The sequence below is a fragment of the Grus americana genome, chromosome 18 (assembly GCF_028858705.1).
Source record: "Grus americana isolate bGruAme1 chromosome 18, bGruAme1.mat, whole genome shotgun sequence".
Lineage (NCBI taxonomy): Eukaryota > Metazoa > Chordata > Aves > Gruiformes > Gruidae > Grus > Grus americana.
The window spans coordinates 13,832,307-13,849,883 of record NC_072869.1 but is presented as its reverse complement, the minus strand read 5'-3'; the positions used below and the strand labels follow the sequence as shown (position 1 = coordinate 13,849,883).

General features: G+C 45.2%; 1 protein-coding gene and 1 long non-coding RNA gene across 10 annotated transcripts in view; one reads left to right on the top strand and one right to left on the bottom strand.

Annotated features, from left to right (window-relative positions):
* The window catches only part of LOC129214549 (myosin-4-like), a 37,556-nt gene that overhangs the window by 577 nt on the left and 19,402 nt on the right, over window positions 1-17,577 (bottom strand). For 7 of the 8 annotated variants that reach the window (XM_054846394.1, XM_054846395.1, XM_054846398.1 and 4 more), the window contains 17 exons: window positions 15,891-16,067; window positions 15,076-15,221; window positions 14,899-14,989; window positions 13,432-13,821; window positions 13,213-13,339; window positions 12,691-12,809; window positions 11,807-12,003; window positions 11,114-11,297; window positions 10,025-10,190; window positions 9,118-9,242; window positions 6,927-7,235; window positions 6,637-6,840; window positions 6,427-6,552; window positions 5,119-5,289; window positions 3,440-3,544; window positions 3,265-3,360; window positions 1,967-2,806 (listed from right to left, as the gene is read on the bottom strand). In XM_054846394.1, coding sequence (XP_054702369.1) covers window positions 2,525-2,806; window positions 3,265-3,360; window positions 3,440-3,544; window positions 5,119-5,289; window positions 6,427-6,552; window positions 6,637-6,840; window positions 6,927-7,235; window positions 9,118-9,242; window positions 10,025-10,190; window positions 11,114-11,297; window positions 11,807-12,003; window positions 12,691-12,809; window positions 13,213-13,339; window positions 13,432-13,821; window positions 14,899-14,989; window positions 15,076-15,221; window positions 15,891-16,067 — 3,015 coding nt within the window. In that variant the 3' untranslated portion in view covers window positions 1,967-2,524. Of the gene's footprint in view, window positions 1-1,966; window positions 2,807-3,264; window positions 3,361-3,439; window positions 3,545-5,118; window positions 5,290-6,426; window positions 6,553-6,636; window positions 6,841-6,926; window positions 7,236-9,117; window positions 9,243-10,024; window positions 10,191-11,113; window positions 11,298-11,806; window positions 12,004-12,690; window positions 12,810-13,212; window positions 13,340-13,431; window positions 13,822-14,898; window positions 14,990-15,075; window positions 15,222-15,890; window positions 16,068-17,577 lie in introns of those variants that run through there. The other variant, XM_054846401.1, reaches the window with a different exon arrangement.
* LOC129214558 (uncharacterized) overlaps window positions 1,621-17,577 on the top strand; it is a 49,280-nt gene continuing 33,323 nt past the window's right edge. Inside the window, exons 1-4 of one of the 2 annotated variants that reach the window (XR_008579727.1) lie at window positions 1,621-1,889; window positions 1,961-2,049; window positions 3,322-3,442; window positions 4,802-4,849. This is a non-coding gene — a long non-coding RNA (uncharacterized LOC129214558). Of the gene's footprint in view, window positions 1,890-1,960; window positions 2,050-2,674; window positions 3,126-3,309; window positions 3,443-4,801; window positions 4,850-17,577 lie in introns of those variants that run through there. The other variant, XR_008579728.1, reaches the window with a different exon arrangement.

Sequence of the window (17,577 nt, the reverse complement as noted above, 5' to 3'; positions counted from 1 at the left end):
TCCTACTGCTGGCTAGCATGCCAAGGATGAGCCAGTGCTGCCTCAGGGGTAATGCACATGTGTCTGGTCATTTCATCACCTCTCCCTTCCTGGTATACTGGGACAAGTGAAGGACTCAGAGGGCTCTGTAGATCTTGTGACAACCACAAAGCACATCTAGAAGCTTCTGGGAGTGCAAAGAAATTTTCAGACAAAGGCTTTTCTTTCAGCTTTATAAATATATTTGCAGCTGTCATCATGTTAAAGAAAAAATAGCCTTAAATACTGCTCCTGCGGAACAAAACTCCCATGCAGGAGCTGTTTCTCATTCTTTCCATTTTTATTCCTTTATGTACAAATAAGAGTATTCAGAACAGGTTTGTACTTAACAAAAGGATAAACCCTGCTAATCTACTGATTTGTCTGCTAACATTGTGCTTATCGCAGCACTGTTTGTTGGCTGGGGCAGACATGGTCCTAATGTACACAGCTGTGCAATGAAAACCGTATCATGTCATGTGAGAGTGTGGGCAGGACCTGCTGGTTTGGGGGGTTGGACACGATGATGGTTAAGTCACAGACTGCTGTTTGTGACCGGGCTGTCCACATCCGTCTCTAATAATGGAAAACGCTGTGCTGAAGAACATGCAAGCTCGAGCCAATGAGGGCAGGTAGCCATGGAGCAGGGGAAGAGAAACAATAAGATGATTTTGGTCAGCTTGACAGGCAGTGATGGCAGATCACCATCTGATGGAGCATTAGCAAACAAAACAGAGAGCTATGACAGTCACAAAGGCCCCTGAATGTGAACAGGGTGACCAGTCAGGAGGCACATGGGTTACAGCCAGCAGCGATGACAGGGAATAAAAAACAGGAGAAGGGTGATAGAAACCCAAATGGAACACAAAGTACGAGAACAATTGACGCAGATGAACACACAGGAGTACTGAACGTAAACAGGAGGAGTGACACCTCACGGGTGGCCGGCCGGGGCCTGGAGATGCCACTTGGGCCTGAAGACCAGAACGAGACCAAGAACGGCCAGAGCCCCTGGCTGTCACTTGGACATGACCGCCTGGATGAACACGAGCACCCAGCAAAGTCTGGCTCCTGCAGACATGGAACCTCCAGACATTTAAAAATGAGAAATCCAAAGGTGAAAATGTGTTCCCGAACATTTCGGCTTTTCAGAAATGGTTCCTTTTTTGCCTTAGACGACGACGAGCAGCTCAGCAAAGACCTGCACTGGGCACGGCAGCCAGCGCATCCCCTTCCCCTCCTGCGGGACCCTGCTCGCCAGGGAGGGCTCCGACACACCGGGGCCTGGGGCGGTACGTGGGGCCAGAGCCCAGACCCCGGCGGCCTGGAGGGGAGAAGCCTGGAGCGGGCAGAGAACGCGCCAGGGCAGGCGGGCTCCCGGGACAAGGCGGAGGGCCTGGCCCCGCTCCCGGCCCCCCTCTGGGGGTAAGCTGTCAGCCGGCTCGGGCGGCCCCGAGCACCGAGACCCGACCCAGTGCCCGCCACCGCCCCAGCCCCGCCTCACGCCCGCGGCGCGCAGGGGAGGGCGGGCCCCGCCCCCGCCGCGGCGCGGCAGCGCCCCCTGCCGCCGCTCCTGGGCGCGGGCAGGGCTGCCCCGCTCCTCCCCCCGCGGCCCCGAGCGCTGCGGCCCGAAACCGCCGCCGGCCTGGGCTCCGCGGCGCGGAGGGGCTCCCCGTGCGGCCGGGGGGCTCCAGGCGGCGGCGGACGGGCAGAGGGGGCCGGGCGATCCTGCGTCGCGGCCTGCGGGGCGCAGCAGGTTCACCTCGCTCCTCACATGGAGCAGGCCCGTCCCTGGGTGCGATGCTCCCCCTATCCCCGCAGAGTTACGCCACGTCTGCAAAGGCAGCAGAACGGAGCAGTTCAAGTCGCAGGTATTGTTACAGCCTCACGGAGATATCTTTGCTTTTTTTTTCCTATTTAACTGTTACCTTCTCTCGAGCAGGAAGGTTGAAACCATGGAGCACAACTGAGGAGTGTGTTCCCGTTGCCCTGGGAACCCTTTTCCCTGCGTTGGACATAACCTGGACTTTGGTAATTGCTGGCCGTGCCTGATGCATCCATCTGCAGACACTCAATGTCAGCTTCATAATGAAATGATAGTCCTTACTGTCACCAGAACATCACTCAGCTTTATTTTTATTTCTCACAGCTTCTACTTAGGGTTGGCTAAATATGACTAGGTCAAGGATCAGTTACGTGCACAGCTAGTTTCTTGAAGCAAGCAATGAATATCTCTGTCGGATGCGCAGAAGTCTATAATGTAAGGGAGCCTGCCGCAGCTCTGGTCAGGGACCTCATTCCTCTGATTTCTAAAAATAAGGAAGATAATGTAGAGGTTATTGGAGCAATTGAATTATTTGTGGGGTTGCTTCAGGTCTGCGGCTATTGCAAATGTTCTGCCATATTACTGTCAAAGAACCAGTATCTCCCAGTTCTGCTGGAAGACCTGGATCTGCTCTGTCTCTTGGGAGGCACCAAAAGGACTTCCAAAACTCACTGGTTTTGACTAAGTGCCAATTTCTGGTCTTCCTTTATGAGGACACTCCAGTGCAGGAGCGGGAGGAATACAGCTGTGGCTGCCAGGTGTTTGGGCAGAGATCTGTGTGGCACTTGCTGCATGGGGAGGGTCCTTCTCTGCAGCCCTCCAACTCACCTGTCCTCCAGTATCACGACTTCTGGCTCGCAACTTGTTAACCTGGCATTCAGCAATATCAGCTCGTTCTTCAGCCTCTTCCAGCTCGTGCTGGGTCTTGTGGCATCGTGAGAGATTAATGTTTGCCTGTTCTTCCTGAAAGTCATGCAGTGCCATCAGTGACATGGACACAAACTGACATTGCCCTGTTACAGTTAACCGAACACCCTATGGCTGTACCACAGTAACATCACCTCCTGCAGTTAGCCTCACAGCTGCCCCCCTGCGTTGCCAGCACTCTGTGCTTTTCTATCTAGCACTGTCAACACCATGAGCACGCACTTTGCTGGGGACAGAACAATTAGTCCTGCTCAGTTCCAGCTGGGAAAATTGGCTAGTGTGGCTCCAAAAGTGCAGCAACTCTAGGATAATTACAGCTGTGCCTGCTCTGTTGTGAGCCCTAAGTCTGTACGAGGTAAGGAATATTCAAAGGCAGTGGCCATAGCTGCTCTGTCAAACTGAGTATTCAATTATTTTAATGAACTTGGGAGCCCAGACCTTTTGGAAATCTCCACCCAGGGCCCACAAAGATTTCAAAAGGGTCCTGCACTCACAGCCTCCTCAGCCTGTTTCTTGTATGCTTTCACTTTTAACTGCAGCTTGTCCACCAGGTCCTGGAGCCGGAGAATATTTTTCTTATCCTCTTCAGACTGTGGGAAGTGAAAATCAAGTCAGCCTCAGAAGATCAACCAAGGTGATGCACATAAGAGGGCAGAGGATTTGAAATACCTGGTAAGTGAGCTCCTTCAGCCTTCGCTCATACTTGCGAACACCTTTCAGTGACTCTCTTCCTCGTTTCTGCTCAGCATCAAGCTCGTTTTCTAACTCTTTAATCTGAAACACGGTATCATGATAAAGACAGCAAGCTGCGAAGAATGGCTGCTGATGCTGCAGAAGGATCCTGGGAACTAGGGTCCTGTGGACTAAGGCTGTAGGGAAAGTGGCAGTGCGGGGCAGCTTCCTGCAGCTGCTTCTTGGGGCTAGACTAGCTAAAAACTGCTCACCATGCTATATTAGTAGTGACATAGTATGTGAATCCATAGGTATTTATAGAAGGAATTTAGCTGTGCATATCTGGGGCATTTATAACTAAAGTTAGGCTTAAATCTGTCAGAGAAGAGGAAATTGAAATGGTAGAGAAGGTTCTGTCAATGTTCGCTAGGTAAATGGGGAAAATCTGTTTCATTTGTAATCTTTGAGTCCAGCTCATCCTCATGAATAGTCCTTAACAACCTCCCATAGCTCCATGCCTCTTCTGCAGTGTGTATAAGTCAAACCTGGACACTAATGTTTTTATTTCTGTGTGGGTATTTGCTTTCAAAGCCAAGACACCTAATTCCCAACCAGTTGCGCTGTGTTTTGGCACAGGAAGCTGAAGACCACAATGAGGGGGTCAGGTGAATGGTCCACCTAGCCCATTGTGCTGCCTCTGGGAGTGGCAGCAGCACATGCAGTTTAGGGACAGCATGGAAACCTGGCCGCTATCTACTCCCCAACTTGTCCAGCTTCCACAGTCATTAGATTAGAGGTGTAAGGTGGCGTATCTGTGCCTGCTCCCTTAAGTATGTCCATAAACCTGCTGATCTCTAATCCCTTTTTGAACCTTCTGCCAGCTGCCTCTACAGCCTCCCACAGCAGCAGGTTCCAGAATTTCACTGCCTGCTCTGTAAAGTACTTCCTTTTATTTCTTTTAAACTGATCTCCAGGCAAGTGAAGATGCCCTGATCTGCATCCTGTGTCCTTATTTCTCATATTGTGCATTGGATGAATAACCATTCAGAATACATCCTGGTCCCTGCTGTCATGATTCTGTAAACTCTGATCACATCCCCCTCAGCCGTCTTCTCTCCAAACAAAAGAGTCCTAGCCTTGTTTGTCTCTCCTCATAAGGCTCCACCCACTCAGCTGCCATTCCCTGGATGCTTCTCTACCTGTCAGGTCCTTCTCGAGTTGCAGAGACCAGAACTGCACGTGGTACATTTAATATAGTGGCAAGTGATGTTCTCTGTCTTGTTCTCAATGCCCTTCGTAACGAATTTTTCCTCTTGTGGGTTTTTGCTTCTGCTGCACATTGAACAAATGGTTTCTGAGGCCTGTCATGGATGAGACTGTAAATGCCAGTTCCAAGTTCTTCTCCAAGTAAGTATGTTTTCAATTATTTTTCCCTAGATAAGTTACCATATATGTCTATCCTGATGTTCATCTGCCACCATTTTTGCCCATTCATTTTTTATGAGGTTGTTCTTAAATTCCTGACTCACAGTGCAATGTACAACTACTCACTGTAACTCTCATCAAACCTGCTGGAGATACCTGGGCTTCTCCCTGTTGTAATCTTCCCAAGAGGTTCCAACAACCAAAGGCCCACTCAGGAACTTGACCTTAGCCTACCCTTATCTTCACCATACCCTTGCCTCTAGTTTCTGGAGTTGCTTCTTTCCACCCTTCAGTGCCAGCTGCTCAGCTTCATCCAGACGGTGCTGCAGGTCCTTCACTGTCTGTTCCAGATTCTTCTTCATCCTCTCCAGGTGGGTGCTGGTGTCCTGCTCCTTCTTCAGCTCTTCTGCCATTATGGCTGCCTGGTGGTAGTGCACAGTTATGTTACAATTATGCCTCTCCATCCCTGGCAGTTCTGTGGTTTCTTGGGGAGCTATGCCCAGCTTCACGTTGGTGTATGGCTCTCCCCATTCTCAGCCAGCACCCATGGCTGTGCTAAAGGTCTGTCATATAAAGAGGATCACTGTTTCTCCGAATCTGTATTTCTAAAACTACTCTGCCTTGGTGAACAGGCAGGGCTGATGACAAGAAAAAAATAATTAAGGCATGCAAATGACTCAGTACCAAAGTTTCTTTTTTTAAGAGTCAGTGAAAATTAGGGGAATGTTGAAGTATCATCGGCTATCACTCTGCATCTCTGGGCTCCCTAATTATTTTGAATATCTGGCCATTTGGTGCCTAAATTTGCCGAAGAGTCAGACTCCTAAGCAGTTTTTGCCAATGAAATGACCCCGAGTATCTCGAACTGCAATGAAAAGCTTGTGCCTGCTGAGACCTTCAGAACCCGGGATGGATAGCTGTCACCAGTGTGACGGGGCAGAGTGGAACCTGCAGCACTGCTGCTGGTGGGCAACAGCATCCACGCCCAGGTGCACCATGACTAGGTGCTATAGTGTAATCATTTTCTGTTTCATTTTCACCTTTCATAGATAGTCCCAGGATTTGTTTCTTCTGATGCTGTGGAACTGTAGCCTTGTTGAAATGAAACATTTCTGTTCTCTCTTTTTGTTTCTTACATGTCTAGCATTTGTATAGAAGCATGTATGATTTTAGTATTAATTTCTGCTTTTCTGTGCTGTGTCTAAACACAACATGGTTCAGGCTACTCCTATTACAATTTTGCCACCATCTGTTCTGTCCTGTCTATTACATTTATTGTGGAAGCAAAAGTGAAGGTACGTATAGGGCAGGGGAGACAGGGTGCCTCCTCAATACAGGCTGCTAGCAGAACATGAGTAGAGGACCTGGACTGAAGAGGTCTTCTGTGGCACGCAGTAGGGCAGAGGCTGTATGAAGCCCATGTGGGAGGGATTGTGTCACTGATCTTTTCTGTTCCTGTGTTGAAGAATTGGTTCTCCTTGACCTGATTGCTGCTTTTCTAAAGTGTAAAACTGACTGCAGTAGTATCAAATGAATGAGAGGCAAGCAAGAAGACTCACATCTGTGATCGCTTTCTTTGCTTTCTCCTCTGCATTTCTGGCTTCCTGAATGCTGTCTTCAACTTCAGTCTGTAAATGAGTAACGTCCACTTCCAGTCTCTTCTTGGTGTTGAGGAGGGTTGTGTTCTGTTGGGACAGTCAGGAGACAGGTCATTCCTACCTCATTTCATGCCACTCCCACATGCCTATTGTAAAGTAGATACCAAATACCTGCGAGTGGAGAAGCTGTACTCGCTGACTGGCATCTGTCAGCTCCTGCTCAGAAGCTTTCCGGGCTCGCTCTGTCTGCTCCATAGCAGCTCGCATCTCCTCCATTTCTTTTGTCATCAGATTGTTCCTACGCTCTACCATAGCAAGCTGCTCCTTCAGATCATCGTTCTCTCTCAAAGCATTGTCCAAATGGACCTGGGAGTCCTTTGAAGGTGAAAGCACCATGAGACTCAGAGGCAAGCAAAATGAGCGGCAAAGACCTGTAGGACAGTAGCCCTTGTGGTCCCTACCTTGAGTTGCCCTTGCGCGGCTTTGAGGTGCTTCTGTGTCTCTGCTACGTGATAGTTGGCATGGCTCAGCTGTATTTCCATGTCATTCAGATCTCCCTCCATCTTCTTTTTCAGCCTCAGAGCATCATTTCTGCTTCTGATCTCAGCATCCAGTGTGGTCTGCATAGACTCTAATACCCTCTGGTGATTCCTCTTCAGCTGTTGCATTTCTTCATCTTTCTCTGCACTCCTTCTATCAACATCTGACTTCACCTGGTTCAGCTCCAGCTGAACATGTAAGATTTTTCCCTCTTCATGTTCTAAAGAGCCCTGGCAGGGTTGAAATAATATAATTTATATCTGTAGTGTCCATTATTGGGAAATGCCCGTGCAGAATTTTGACACTTTGCAGCCAGTAATGCAGATATATTTGCTTTACTGTAGACCTTTAGAAAAGGCCTAGCACTGAAAAATTTGACTGCTATTCCCATACACAGGAGTCATTATACCTCAGCTGGATATTAATCAGTAATTCAGCAGTAAAACTCCTTAGTAAAATGCCTCCAATATCACAAGATCTGGGCACTGAGAGCTATGTTGACACTATTAGCAAAACATGTGAAAACTTGCAATAGGACAGCCAAGCCTTGTGCTCAGAAGAAGCTTGCCTCCTCTTGCATCTCCACGCTGAATTCTGCTTAGGGGCTCTGCACTTAGTCCCACCCAAGTGACTGTGTGGGCATGTTCCCTTTCCATACAGCCTTTTCCCTCATACTCATACCATCTAGCTTCAGATTTCTAAGAGTTAGAAGCCTGAGGCTGGGTCTTTACAACCTTTTAAGAGCAGCCCCTCCAGAGATGTCTGTTTCTCCTTTTTGATTCTAGAATGAGCCCATGGGGACTAAGTCAGGATTAGACTGATGACGTTTAGATGCATGAATTAGAGCAGATGGATTTGCATGGCCACTATAACTTGCTCCTACTGCCCACTCATCTAGTGAGATCTAAAGATGAGAGGTGTCTCAGTTGGTTTTTAGTTCTTTTTCTACCTAAGGGGAGTTACAGAGAAAATAAGGTGAGGCTCTTCTTGGTGGTGGACAGCAAAACGACAAAAGGCAACAGTCCAAAGTTGATACAGGGGAAATCTTGACTGTATAGAAGGATTAAAATGTTTTCCCATGAGAATGATGCCACACTGGAAAAGTTTGTCCAGTGATACTATGAAATCTCCATCCTTGGAAATGACAAAGAACAATTAGACAAAGTTTTGAGCAACCTTTGAGCAGGAGGTTGGACTAAAGATGTCCAGAGATCCTTTCCAACCTAAGTTAATTCTGTGTCTCTGTGTTTGAGCTATGCCTAAGTATACCACAGGCAGCTCCATGAAATGCTCTCAAAGGCATTTTGTGGAGAATCAGATATGGTCATACAGACGTAATAAAAGCTTTTCCAAGAGACGGTCAGGGCAGATAGGGAAGAAAAGGCAGAACCCAGACAAGAGAGAAATGAAGGAGCTACAATCTGGCATGGATTGGGAAAAAAGTAAGATTTAAAGTTATGAAGAGTTGAGGGATATCCAAAGACAGTAAGGAAGACTGAGAGGTCATGGAATTGTGGGACCTGGTATGTGCCTGTGTCAGAAAGCATGTCAGTGTACCAGTGTCACCTCCAAGATTCAGCTGATCCCCAGCAAGCTCTCCATGAACCCATCAGAACCCATGTCCTGTGAACTGACTCCTCCCTGAATGTATTACTGACTCTCACTCATTGAAAGTGGAGGAACTGAAGAAATATTATTTTAATTCTCTTCAGCATTCAGCTTTCTTTGAACAGGATGTGACATCAAGAAGATATATTAAGTATGGATTAGATGTGCTCTGAAAACATCCTTGATTAATTTGACTAGTAAGCAAAAATTTTCAGAGTTTTGGAATACAAATGACCTTTCTTTAGCCTCTCAGAGGAGTGAATTCACACAGGTGGTGCAAAATAAGCTCAGTTTCAGTCTGTGACTGAGGTTTTTTATGCATGATAGCACAGCAAGGAATGCCACATTGGGATGGGAGAGGGGCCGTCCCTACGCTATTTGGTCTGCTTGTGCTCTCATACTGCACCTTTGTGACAGCAGCAGGTTAAACAGGAATATATAATCTCCAAACTTTCTCCATTCATAATCTCTCTAAAAACAAGCCCCCTTATTGAGGACACTTGCCTCTGCTTCTTCTAATGCTCCTTGAAGTTCACACTTTTCTTGCTCAACTTGCTTCTTTGCTTTCTCCAGTTCATGATTAACTTTTCCAGATTCAGCAATCTGTTCAGTCAGATCAGAAATTTCCTCTGCAACACAGAACACACACACTCAACTCATCTTAGATAATGCTTAGTCAATGGCACCTGCAATTGCTGTTTGGCAATGGGAGTGACGGAAGAGATAATGATGTAGTGTGATGCAGCAGTGAGGAGAAAAAATAGGTCTTGTCTCGTGTGTGATCTTAATTTCTGATTACCTGCTATTTCCAGTGTGCAATTTGAAAATGAGAGGGACCAACTGGAGTGAGCTCAGCGAATAATGTCAACTTCCTCTGGATAGTGAAATTACATCCCCAGAGACAGTCCCCAGGGATCATTCAGCTCACAAAAAGGAGCTGAGTTGTGTTTCCTTTATACAGTTAGTTTGCTTATTAAATGCCAATCTGTTGTGCCACAGCTGCGTGGTCCTCCAATAATCCAGAGATAGGCACCAGCCCTCCAGATTTTTTCTAATGACAGTGACTGAAGTAATCTGGAAGAAAAAAAAGAGTATCCGGTTTCATCATAATTTTTGTATTCAGTTAATTTGGCCCCTAACCATGAATGGGGTTATGATGGTGTGGGAGTACCATGAGGAAGGAGGATGCTGTAATGAGCTGTAGGCCTGTGCTTACAGGTGACTTTATGATCACCTGAACAGGAAAGCAACTTGCCTAACCTGAGCTTTGTGGAAAAAGCATAAGGAACAAAACCCTGGGAAGAGGCAGAGCTCTGGTAGTCCAGAAAAATGGAAGCATCTTAGAACCCATAGTGGATCCTGATGGAGCTGATGGTGGATCATGGTGGAGCTGCTAGAGATCTGAACTTACGCTGGAGGTTCTTGTTCTCCCATCTGACAGTCTCAGCCTGGTCAAGCATTTCTTCATAGGCGTTCTTAATCCGGAAGGTCTCAATGCTAAGAGAGCGAGACTCCTTCTGGGCAGCTTCCAGCTCAGCCTGACTCTCCTGGTACTTCTGTTTCCATTCAGCCAGGACCTGGAGTGACAGGAGCTATCAGAGCATAAAAATGACCCATTCTGCAACACTCCTGTCTCTGCACGTTTACAGGACAAGAATCCAAGAGGCATGGCCTGTCTTAAAATCTTTTGCTTTGGACTGTTCTCTGCCTGTGACAATCAATTCACTGCGACACCTACTCTGGCAAAACAGTTGGTGGCAACTACTTAAATTATTCTCTTCAGCCAGCACTAGTGCATTCCCCAAGCTCTCAGGCAGGACTTTGGTTTGATGCCACCCTGGGCACAATGTGGTTAGTCTGAATGAGGCTGCCTGAGCCTTTTTATTATTACAGGAGCCAGTGGTCTTGCACTCAGCCCACCAAGAAAGATCATGTTCTACCGATTGTCTCCTAAGTTTGATACCACAGCCCTGCAGGGCATCTTTTTTTAGCACATTCACCCAATTCACTCACAAAAGGCTGGGCCAAGGCACAGGGGTGTGCAACATCACTGGGGCAAACTATGTTGATTCTTTTAAGTGTTATTAAAGGCAGTGAAGGCTGGAACTGTGTAAAGGGGTCTAAGGCTTTGCCTAACCCAAATATAAGGCTGACAGACTAGCACCAGGCAAAAGTCAGGGCTTGTTAGCTTGCATGTGAATGCTTGCTCAGTCTGCTTGATCAAAGACTAGGTATGGATCCTCCTAATCTCCCTTGCGAAGACTTCATGCTTTTAAAAACTATCAGAAAGCTACTTTATTGTTTGCTGTGGTCATCTGTGGTTACTCACATGGTGACGTTATCATTATTATATATCCCATTATTGCTCCTTACCATAGCTTTTCTTTGGATAAAATGTAATTTATCTTACTGTGAGTGCAGAACTTTCAGAATTTCGGAATTTGGCCTGGCCTATCAAATGTCTAATGATGTTCAGATCTGTCAGACTCTCTGAACAAACCTTGTCAAAATTCCTCTGCTTTTTATCAAATGCTGCACAGGCTGCATTTGACCTCTCCATGTCAATCATGAGGTCATCAACTTCCCCCTGCAGCCTCTGCTTTGTCTTCTCCAGTGAAGCACACTTTGAGTTGAGAGTGTCAATCTGCTCCTCTGAATCCTGCAGACGCTGAGCAAGCTTCTTTCTGCAGGATGAGACAATCAGTGCCGAGAGAAGGAAAATTCTGGCGTTCTCAGAAAATGGACTGAAGGGAGTTTGGCATGGGAGGGATGGGCAGAGAGCAACATGGAAAGCTGTGATGGTGTGAACAGAGAGCATCGATAGGAACCTGGGATGACACAGCATGCTGGAGTGGTGCATAGGCTGGGAGAATACTTAACCAAGAGGTAGACTGTACCAATGTGGAAAGGAACCAGAAACACACTTTCAATATTGGCAGTGTAAAGAATGTGATTTTTCAACTACTATGATTAACTTCATAATTAATGCACTGGAATTCTCCCTTCTGTAGGCACTCCCAAGCCTCTACTCCTTCTCCTCCTTTAAACCTCCATTCACTCCCCTTTTCACTCCTAACACATTACAAAGCACTGTGCATATTACTACTACGAGCATATTCTGGTTTCCTCCAGTTCCTTCTCACATTTATACTTAAATATCCTTCTACTTGCTCCAGACCATCCCTCCACGTACTTGGCCTCCTCCAGCTCCTCCGTGCGCTGAATAGCGTCCGTCTCGTATTTGGTTCTCCACTGGGCCACTTCGCTGTTGGCCTTGGACAGGGCACGCTGCAGCTCCCCCTTGGCTTCCTGCTCCTCCTCATATTGTTCCCGGAGCAAGTCACAGTCGTGGCGAGCAGACTGCAAGGCGTGGACCAGGGCGTTCTTGGCCTGGGGGTTTAAAATTATACAAATTGTCAAAATGTTAACAATTTGTGACTTGATTTTTTTTACTGTATTTTAATAAAACCTCCACATCTCACTGCACATTTGCAACAGTTGCTAGAGTAACAGAAGGAGCAAAGTGAATAACATTAGGGACTCTGTGTTTCAGACCTGATGTTGTTTAACAAGATGCTTGTCCGTCTTGTCTGGGATACTGCCTCTCAAACACATCTGCACCGAGTGCTTCAGGCAAAGAGACAAGAAATCCAGCAACAGACAAGGTGGGAATTATTTCTCAAGAAGTTCCTCTGTAAGCTGCTCAGGTAGAATTTGGTGTTTATCTGAAGGTGGAAGAAACTTTAAACTGTTGGCCTATCTGACACTGGTATGCCTGCACTCCTGCTCTTTCTGGTTTTGGCTGCTGCCTCAGGGATTTCCCATACTGGTAAGGTAAGCACACAGAGCTATATCCATTCACTTCTCTCATGATTTTGAACTTCAGAAAGGATGATAAGAAGGCCCTAAACTGTCTTCCTTATTTAATTTCTAATGTCTTTTCTGTGTGTTATACTCCAAGGCACAGTTCAAAAGTTTCACTGTTCTGATGTCTCTTTCTCTGAGGGGAAATCTCATTTATTGTTTTAGCTCATTGATTTATTTTACAATTTGTTGGTCCATATTAAAACAAGTCACCTTAGTTTCTTCCTCTAGTTGCCTCTTCAGGTCTTCACTCTGCTGAGTGAAAGCCTGTTTGCCTCGAGTCAACTGAGAAATCAAGGACTCCTTCTCCTCCAGTTGACGAGTGAGTTCACCTAATGAGAAGATTTTTATTTTTTTAGACAGAGACATGAGGCATAAAGCATATAAAACATACATATGGAAAGAGATTACAAGATATAATGTGGTAAAATGAAGGGAGAGTAGCAATTTCATTCCCACCAGTAGGAAAAAGCTATCAAGGATAAATGTGCTGGCATCAAAAGAAAGGTGATAAACTGCCCACAAACTCACACATTAATTTTGATTGACAGTGCTTCTTTTGGTTTGGTTTTATGTTTCCTTGGGTGGAGTTTATAACTGCCACCAGGAGAGAATTTGACAGCCTGAGTTTTGTTCAGATCACCCAGTGATGAATATATTACAAAATACACCAGCATTCAGACAGTATACTTAAGTACTTGGCACAGGACAATTACATTTCATCTAGGGACACACCATTCTCAGTCTGCAGACGTGTTTTCTGTGTGTTCAGTTCATTAATTAGTCGCATATGTTCATCATCTTTGGTTCTGACTTCACTGCATTGGTCTTCGAGAGCTCGGCACATCTTTTCTAGATTGCTCTGTTAAGAGATAGAAAGCATATCCTTCAGCTCATCTAATTGTTCAGAAGAACAATGGTAGTGATGAGAAATGATTCTTCCTGTGCAGCAACCTTGGCTTTGGAGACAGACTCCATGTTACTGGCCAAGTCGTCAATCTCCATCTTCAGCTCACTCTTCTCCTTCTCCAGCTTCTGCTTCACTCGTTGCAGGTTGTCGATCTGCTCCCCAAGCTCAGCTGTGCTGTCCGCGTGCTTCTTCCGCAGGGCGGCAGCCGTGGCTTCGTGCTGCAGCATGGCCTCCTCGAGGTCGCGACGCATCTTCTGAAATTCTGCCTCACGCTTCTTGTTCATCTCCATCTGAGCTGCGGTAGCTCCTCCTGCTTCTTCCAGGTGCTCGCTGATCTCCTCTAGCTCCCTGGAGAGGTCAGCTCGCTGCTTTTCAGTCTTTGCATGGATTGCACGTTCAGCCTCAGTTTCTTCCTCCAGTTCCTCTATTTGAGCCTGTGAATGTTAATTGGTTAAATGAGGACTTCTAAATAGACAGATTTGAAATTATCATTAAGGAATAAAGAGCAAATATTCACACTCATTTATATCAGCAGAGAGAGTGAAGCACCACTAGAAATTTCACTGAACTGTGTCTGAGGACACCTGATACTCAGTTTTGGAACAATAGAGAATGTAAAACCTGGTATTTCATGGAATCATAGAATGGTTCGGCTTGGAAGGGACCTCAGAGCCCATCTAGTTCCAACCCCCTGCCATGGCAGGGACACCCTCCACTAGCCCAGGTTGCCCAAAGCCCCATCCAACCTTGAATACTTCTAGGGAGCCAGGGGCAGCCTCAGCTTCTCTGGTCAACCTGTGCCAGGGCCTCACCACCCTCACAGGGAAGAATTTCTTCCTAATATCTTATCTAAATCTACCCTCTTTTACTTTAAAGCCATTACCCCTCGTCTTGTCACTAGATGCCCATGTATACATTTTATGTTATACCTCAGAATGGATTTATTATGTTGTGAAGGATCTAGTATTGCACTTTTGTGAAGAAATAGGGGATGTGTCACTGGAAAATGTAAATGAATGCAAGTTTCTTAGAAATTTCCCAAAGATCAGGACAAAACAAAGCAGTATCCTGTCTCCATCAGCAAACAAGATGGAAGGAACCTTGGGATGAGCAATCATGGGACGATAGCACTGAGGAGAACTGTCTTCCTGGCTCTGTATTTAGGTGATCTCTGTCCTCATCATGATGGATTATTTCACATTCTATTGTTTTCTTAGAAAAGTAATTCTTAGTGGCTTCACTACTGTTATAACTCAGTAACTGATCCATTTTCAAAGCCTGCCACAAGCTTCACTTAAAAATTTCTTACATAGTTATCTATGATTAGAGGCCAGAGCTTCTGTAAAAGTGCCCTGAGAGGGGAACAGCATCCAGAGTCCATGTTGTTTCATGTTCCATGTGTAGGAAAATATTGAAAATATTTTTGTAGAACAGTCTAAGAATAAATGCCAATTAATTCTGTGGAACTTGTAGCTCAGCTCCTAAAAATATCAATAACTCTTAGACTTTACCTGAAGCTCCTTAATTTTCTTTTGCAGCTGAGAACTTTGAGCCTGCTCATCTTCAATTTTACTTTGCAACTGGCTAATTTCAAAATCCTTTCTGTTAAAGAACAAGAATGCAAATTCAATACAATTAAGATAAAATCTGAATTTTAGAATTCAGAGCCTAAAAAGTCAGTGCAATACTTTTTTAGCCTGTCATCCATCTGTTGCTTATCATTTTCCAAATCCATTATGCTCTCATGGGCAAGCTTCAGGTCTCCTTCAAGTTTCCTTTTAGCTCTCTCAAGGTCCATTCGCAGCTTCTTCTCTTGTTCGAGAGATCCTTCAAGCTAAAGCACATAAAACATACTTTGAAACATATAAATTATACTTTGAAAGTAACTCTTCTTGATTCAAAAATCTAACTAGAGTTGGAAATTGATGAATAGAGAAAACAATCAGATTCTGTATATAGTTTTCATATCCACCTGTGTTACACTCTCACTGCAAGATCAGAGCTGCCATTATGATTTGGTTTCAGATATTAAGCTGTCCACAGCTTGGCTGTGCACAGTTGAAATGAAAGTTTTTGAAAAGTACAGAAATTACTTTTTTCCAGTGGCTGCAGTTCTTGGCATATAGACCGCTAATTATTGACAAATTCCCCGTATTCATAACTTCCTGGTGTATGTCCACACTGCAGAGTAAGAGACCACCAATAACTCTGCAGGAAACTTCAAACTGCCACAGATACACTGCTCCAGCTAATTGGTTAAAACAGGGCACAAAAGTCTACAATGCTGAAATACCCAGTGATGAACATATAGTTTACATAGGCAGGGCAGGATGAAAGATGTATTGGATTCCACAATACGCTATCAACTGGCAATGATTTATTAGCTGAAATTATTAGAGCTGGCTTGGCAGCTTTAGGTGTTGCTTATACTCCCAACTACAGATTTCTATTTTCTCCTAGTCTGTCAGAACATCCGCCCGCACAACCCAGAAACATTTCTTACGTCATCTACTTGATGCTCCAGTTTGGTCTTGGTTTTGGTGAGTGTGCTGACTTTGTCTTCCTCAACTTGCAAGTCATCCAGTGTCTGCTGGTGGGCTTCCTGGAGGGCCTTTTTCTCTTTAGTGAGTTTGGAAATATTTTCATCCAGAGCTGCCATCTCTTCAGTAAGATTCTTAACCTGTTGGACAGCCAGCATCCATACTATGAGGGAGTGCCTTGAGAAATGACAGACTGAGAACACAGTGAGTGCACTCTTGCAAAATCTTGCACGCATGTAGTCAAAATGCTCTCCATAGAAGGTCGGTATTATTCATGATGAGAGTAGCAACAAGTGTCATGTCTGACAGTCGCACCTCTCTGATACTGCAATGGTAGGAATTCTTGCTTTATTTGGTTTTGACTACCAGCCCTATCCTGCTGAATTCTATAGTGGAACATGTGCTAGATCTTCACTTGCCTCTACAAGCTTTTACTCACTGGGATTTACAAAAGGCCTCTGAGTTGCTCTTGCTCAAAAACTGTATTTCCTGCATGTGATATATTTGCTAGGCAAACAGCTGTAAGTTCTCAGCAAATGAGGTTCTTTTAAAAGATATTAACAACTGCCAAGCATAGCCAAAGATATGTTAAGTTTTCTGTAAAAGTGAAAGGAACAAGATAACATGACATGTGCCCTTGGAATAGGTGATCATGAATTTAGGGCAGGAGCTTCTAACTGAGCTTCTAACTGGGCTGCTGGACGTACCAGCTCTGCTGGCTTTATCTTGGAAACTTACTCCTTGTACTTCAATGTACATGTGTACTTCAATGTAATGTAATGTGTATTGCACACCAGCAACCTTATCTCAATCACATCAGGTGCTGTGCATTAGCCTGCCTGACCTTTGCTTTACATTTGTCTCACTCAATGGGAAAACCTGACAGTAGGCATAAGGAAAGACCACTCTGCTGAGTGCTTTAGCTATGTGGCCCTGATATCTGATAAGACAATCCCTCATCCTAATACCCAGCACCAGCTAGATTTCCTCTAAGCATTAGTATAGAAATGCCAAACATATCTGTAATTGCAAACTTAGGATCCAGTATTGTTCTCAGTAATGGAGGGAACATCAAGGTTGTAATTACAGTCCACAGCAGGACTGAACACTGTCACCACAGACATGGGCTTTTGAATTCTAACATAGATATCTCAATTCTGTTTCTTCATATTGATTGTTGAGATGTACGTGAAGAGACCTGTGCTTTTACTGGGAGATAAATGCGTTAACGACCACCTGATAAAGACTCTCCTTGCTATACTGACAGTCTGAACCTTAGAAATCAGTAAGAAGTCTCATCATATCATCAAATCAATGGAAGGAAAGGACGTCCATCCCAGCTGAGACCTGAGCTTCTCAAATATGAGAGCATTATAAGAACACATTTGACATCTGCAAAATCAGTGCTCATTGCATGTCAGACAGGACCAGCACAGCCATTCTGTGCTGAGCTACTCACAAGCATACTAGTCCTCCATTATCCACAGGAGACACAAATATACTGGTTCCTTATGCCTGCAAATAGCCAAATACGGAAATTCCCTATCAAACACATAACAACCTCTTAACTCTTTTGAACTGTCACAGAAAATACATTTTTCCTAAGAGGAAGTTATAATTTTAAGAAAAAAATTTCTGTCACAGGTGATT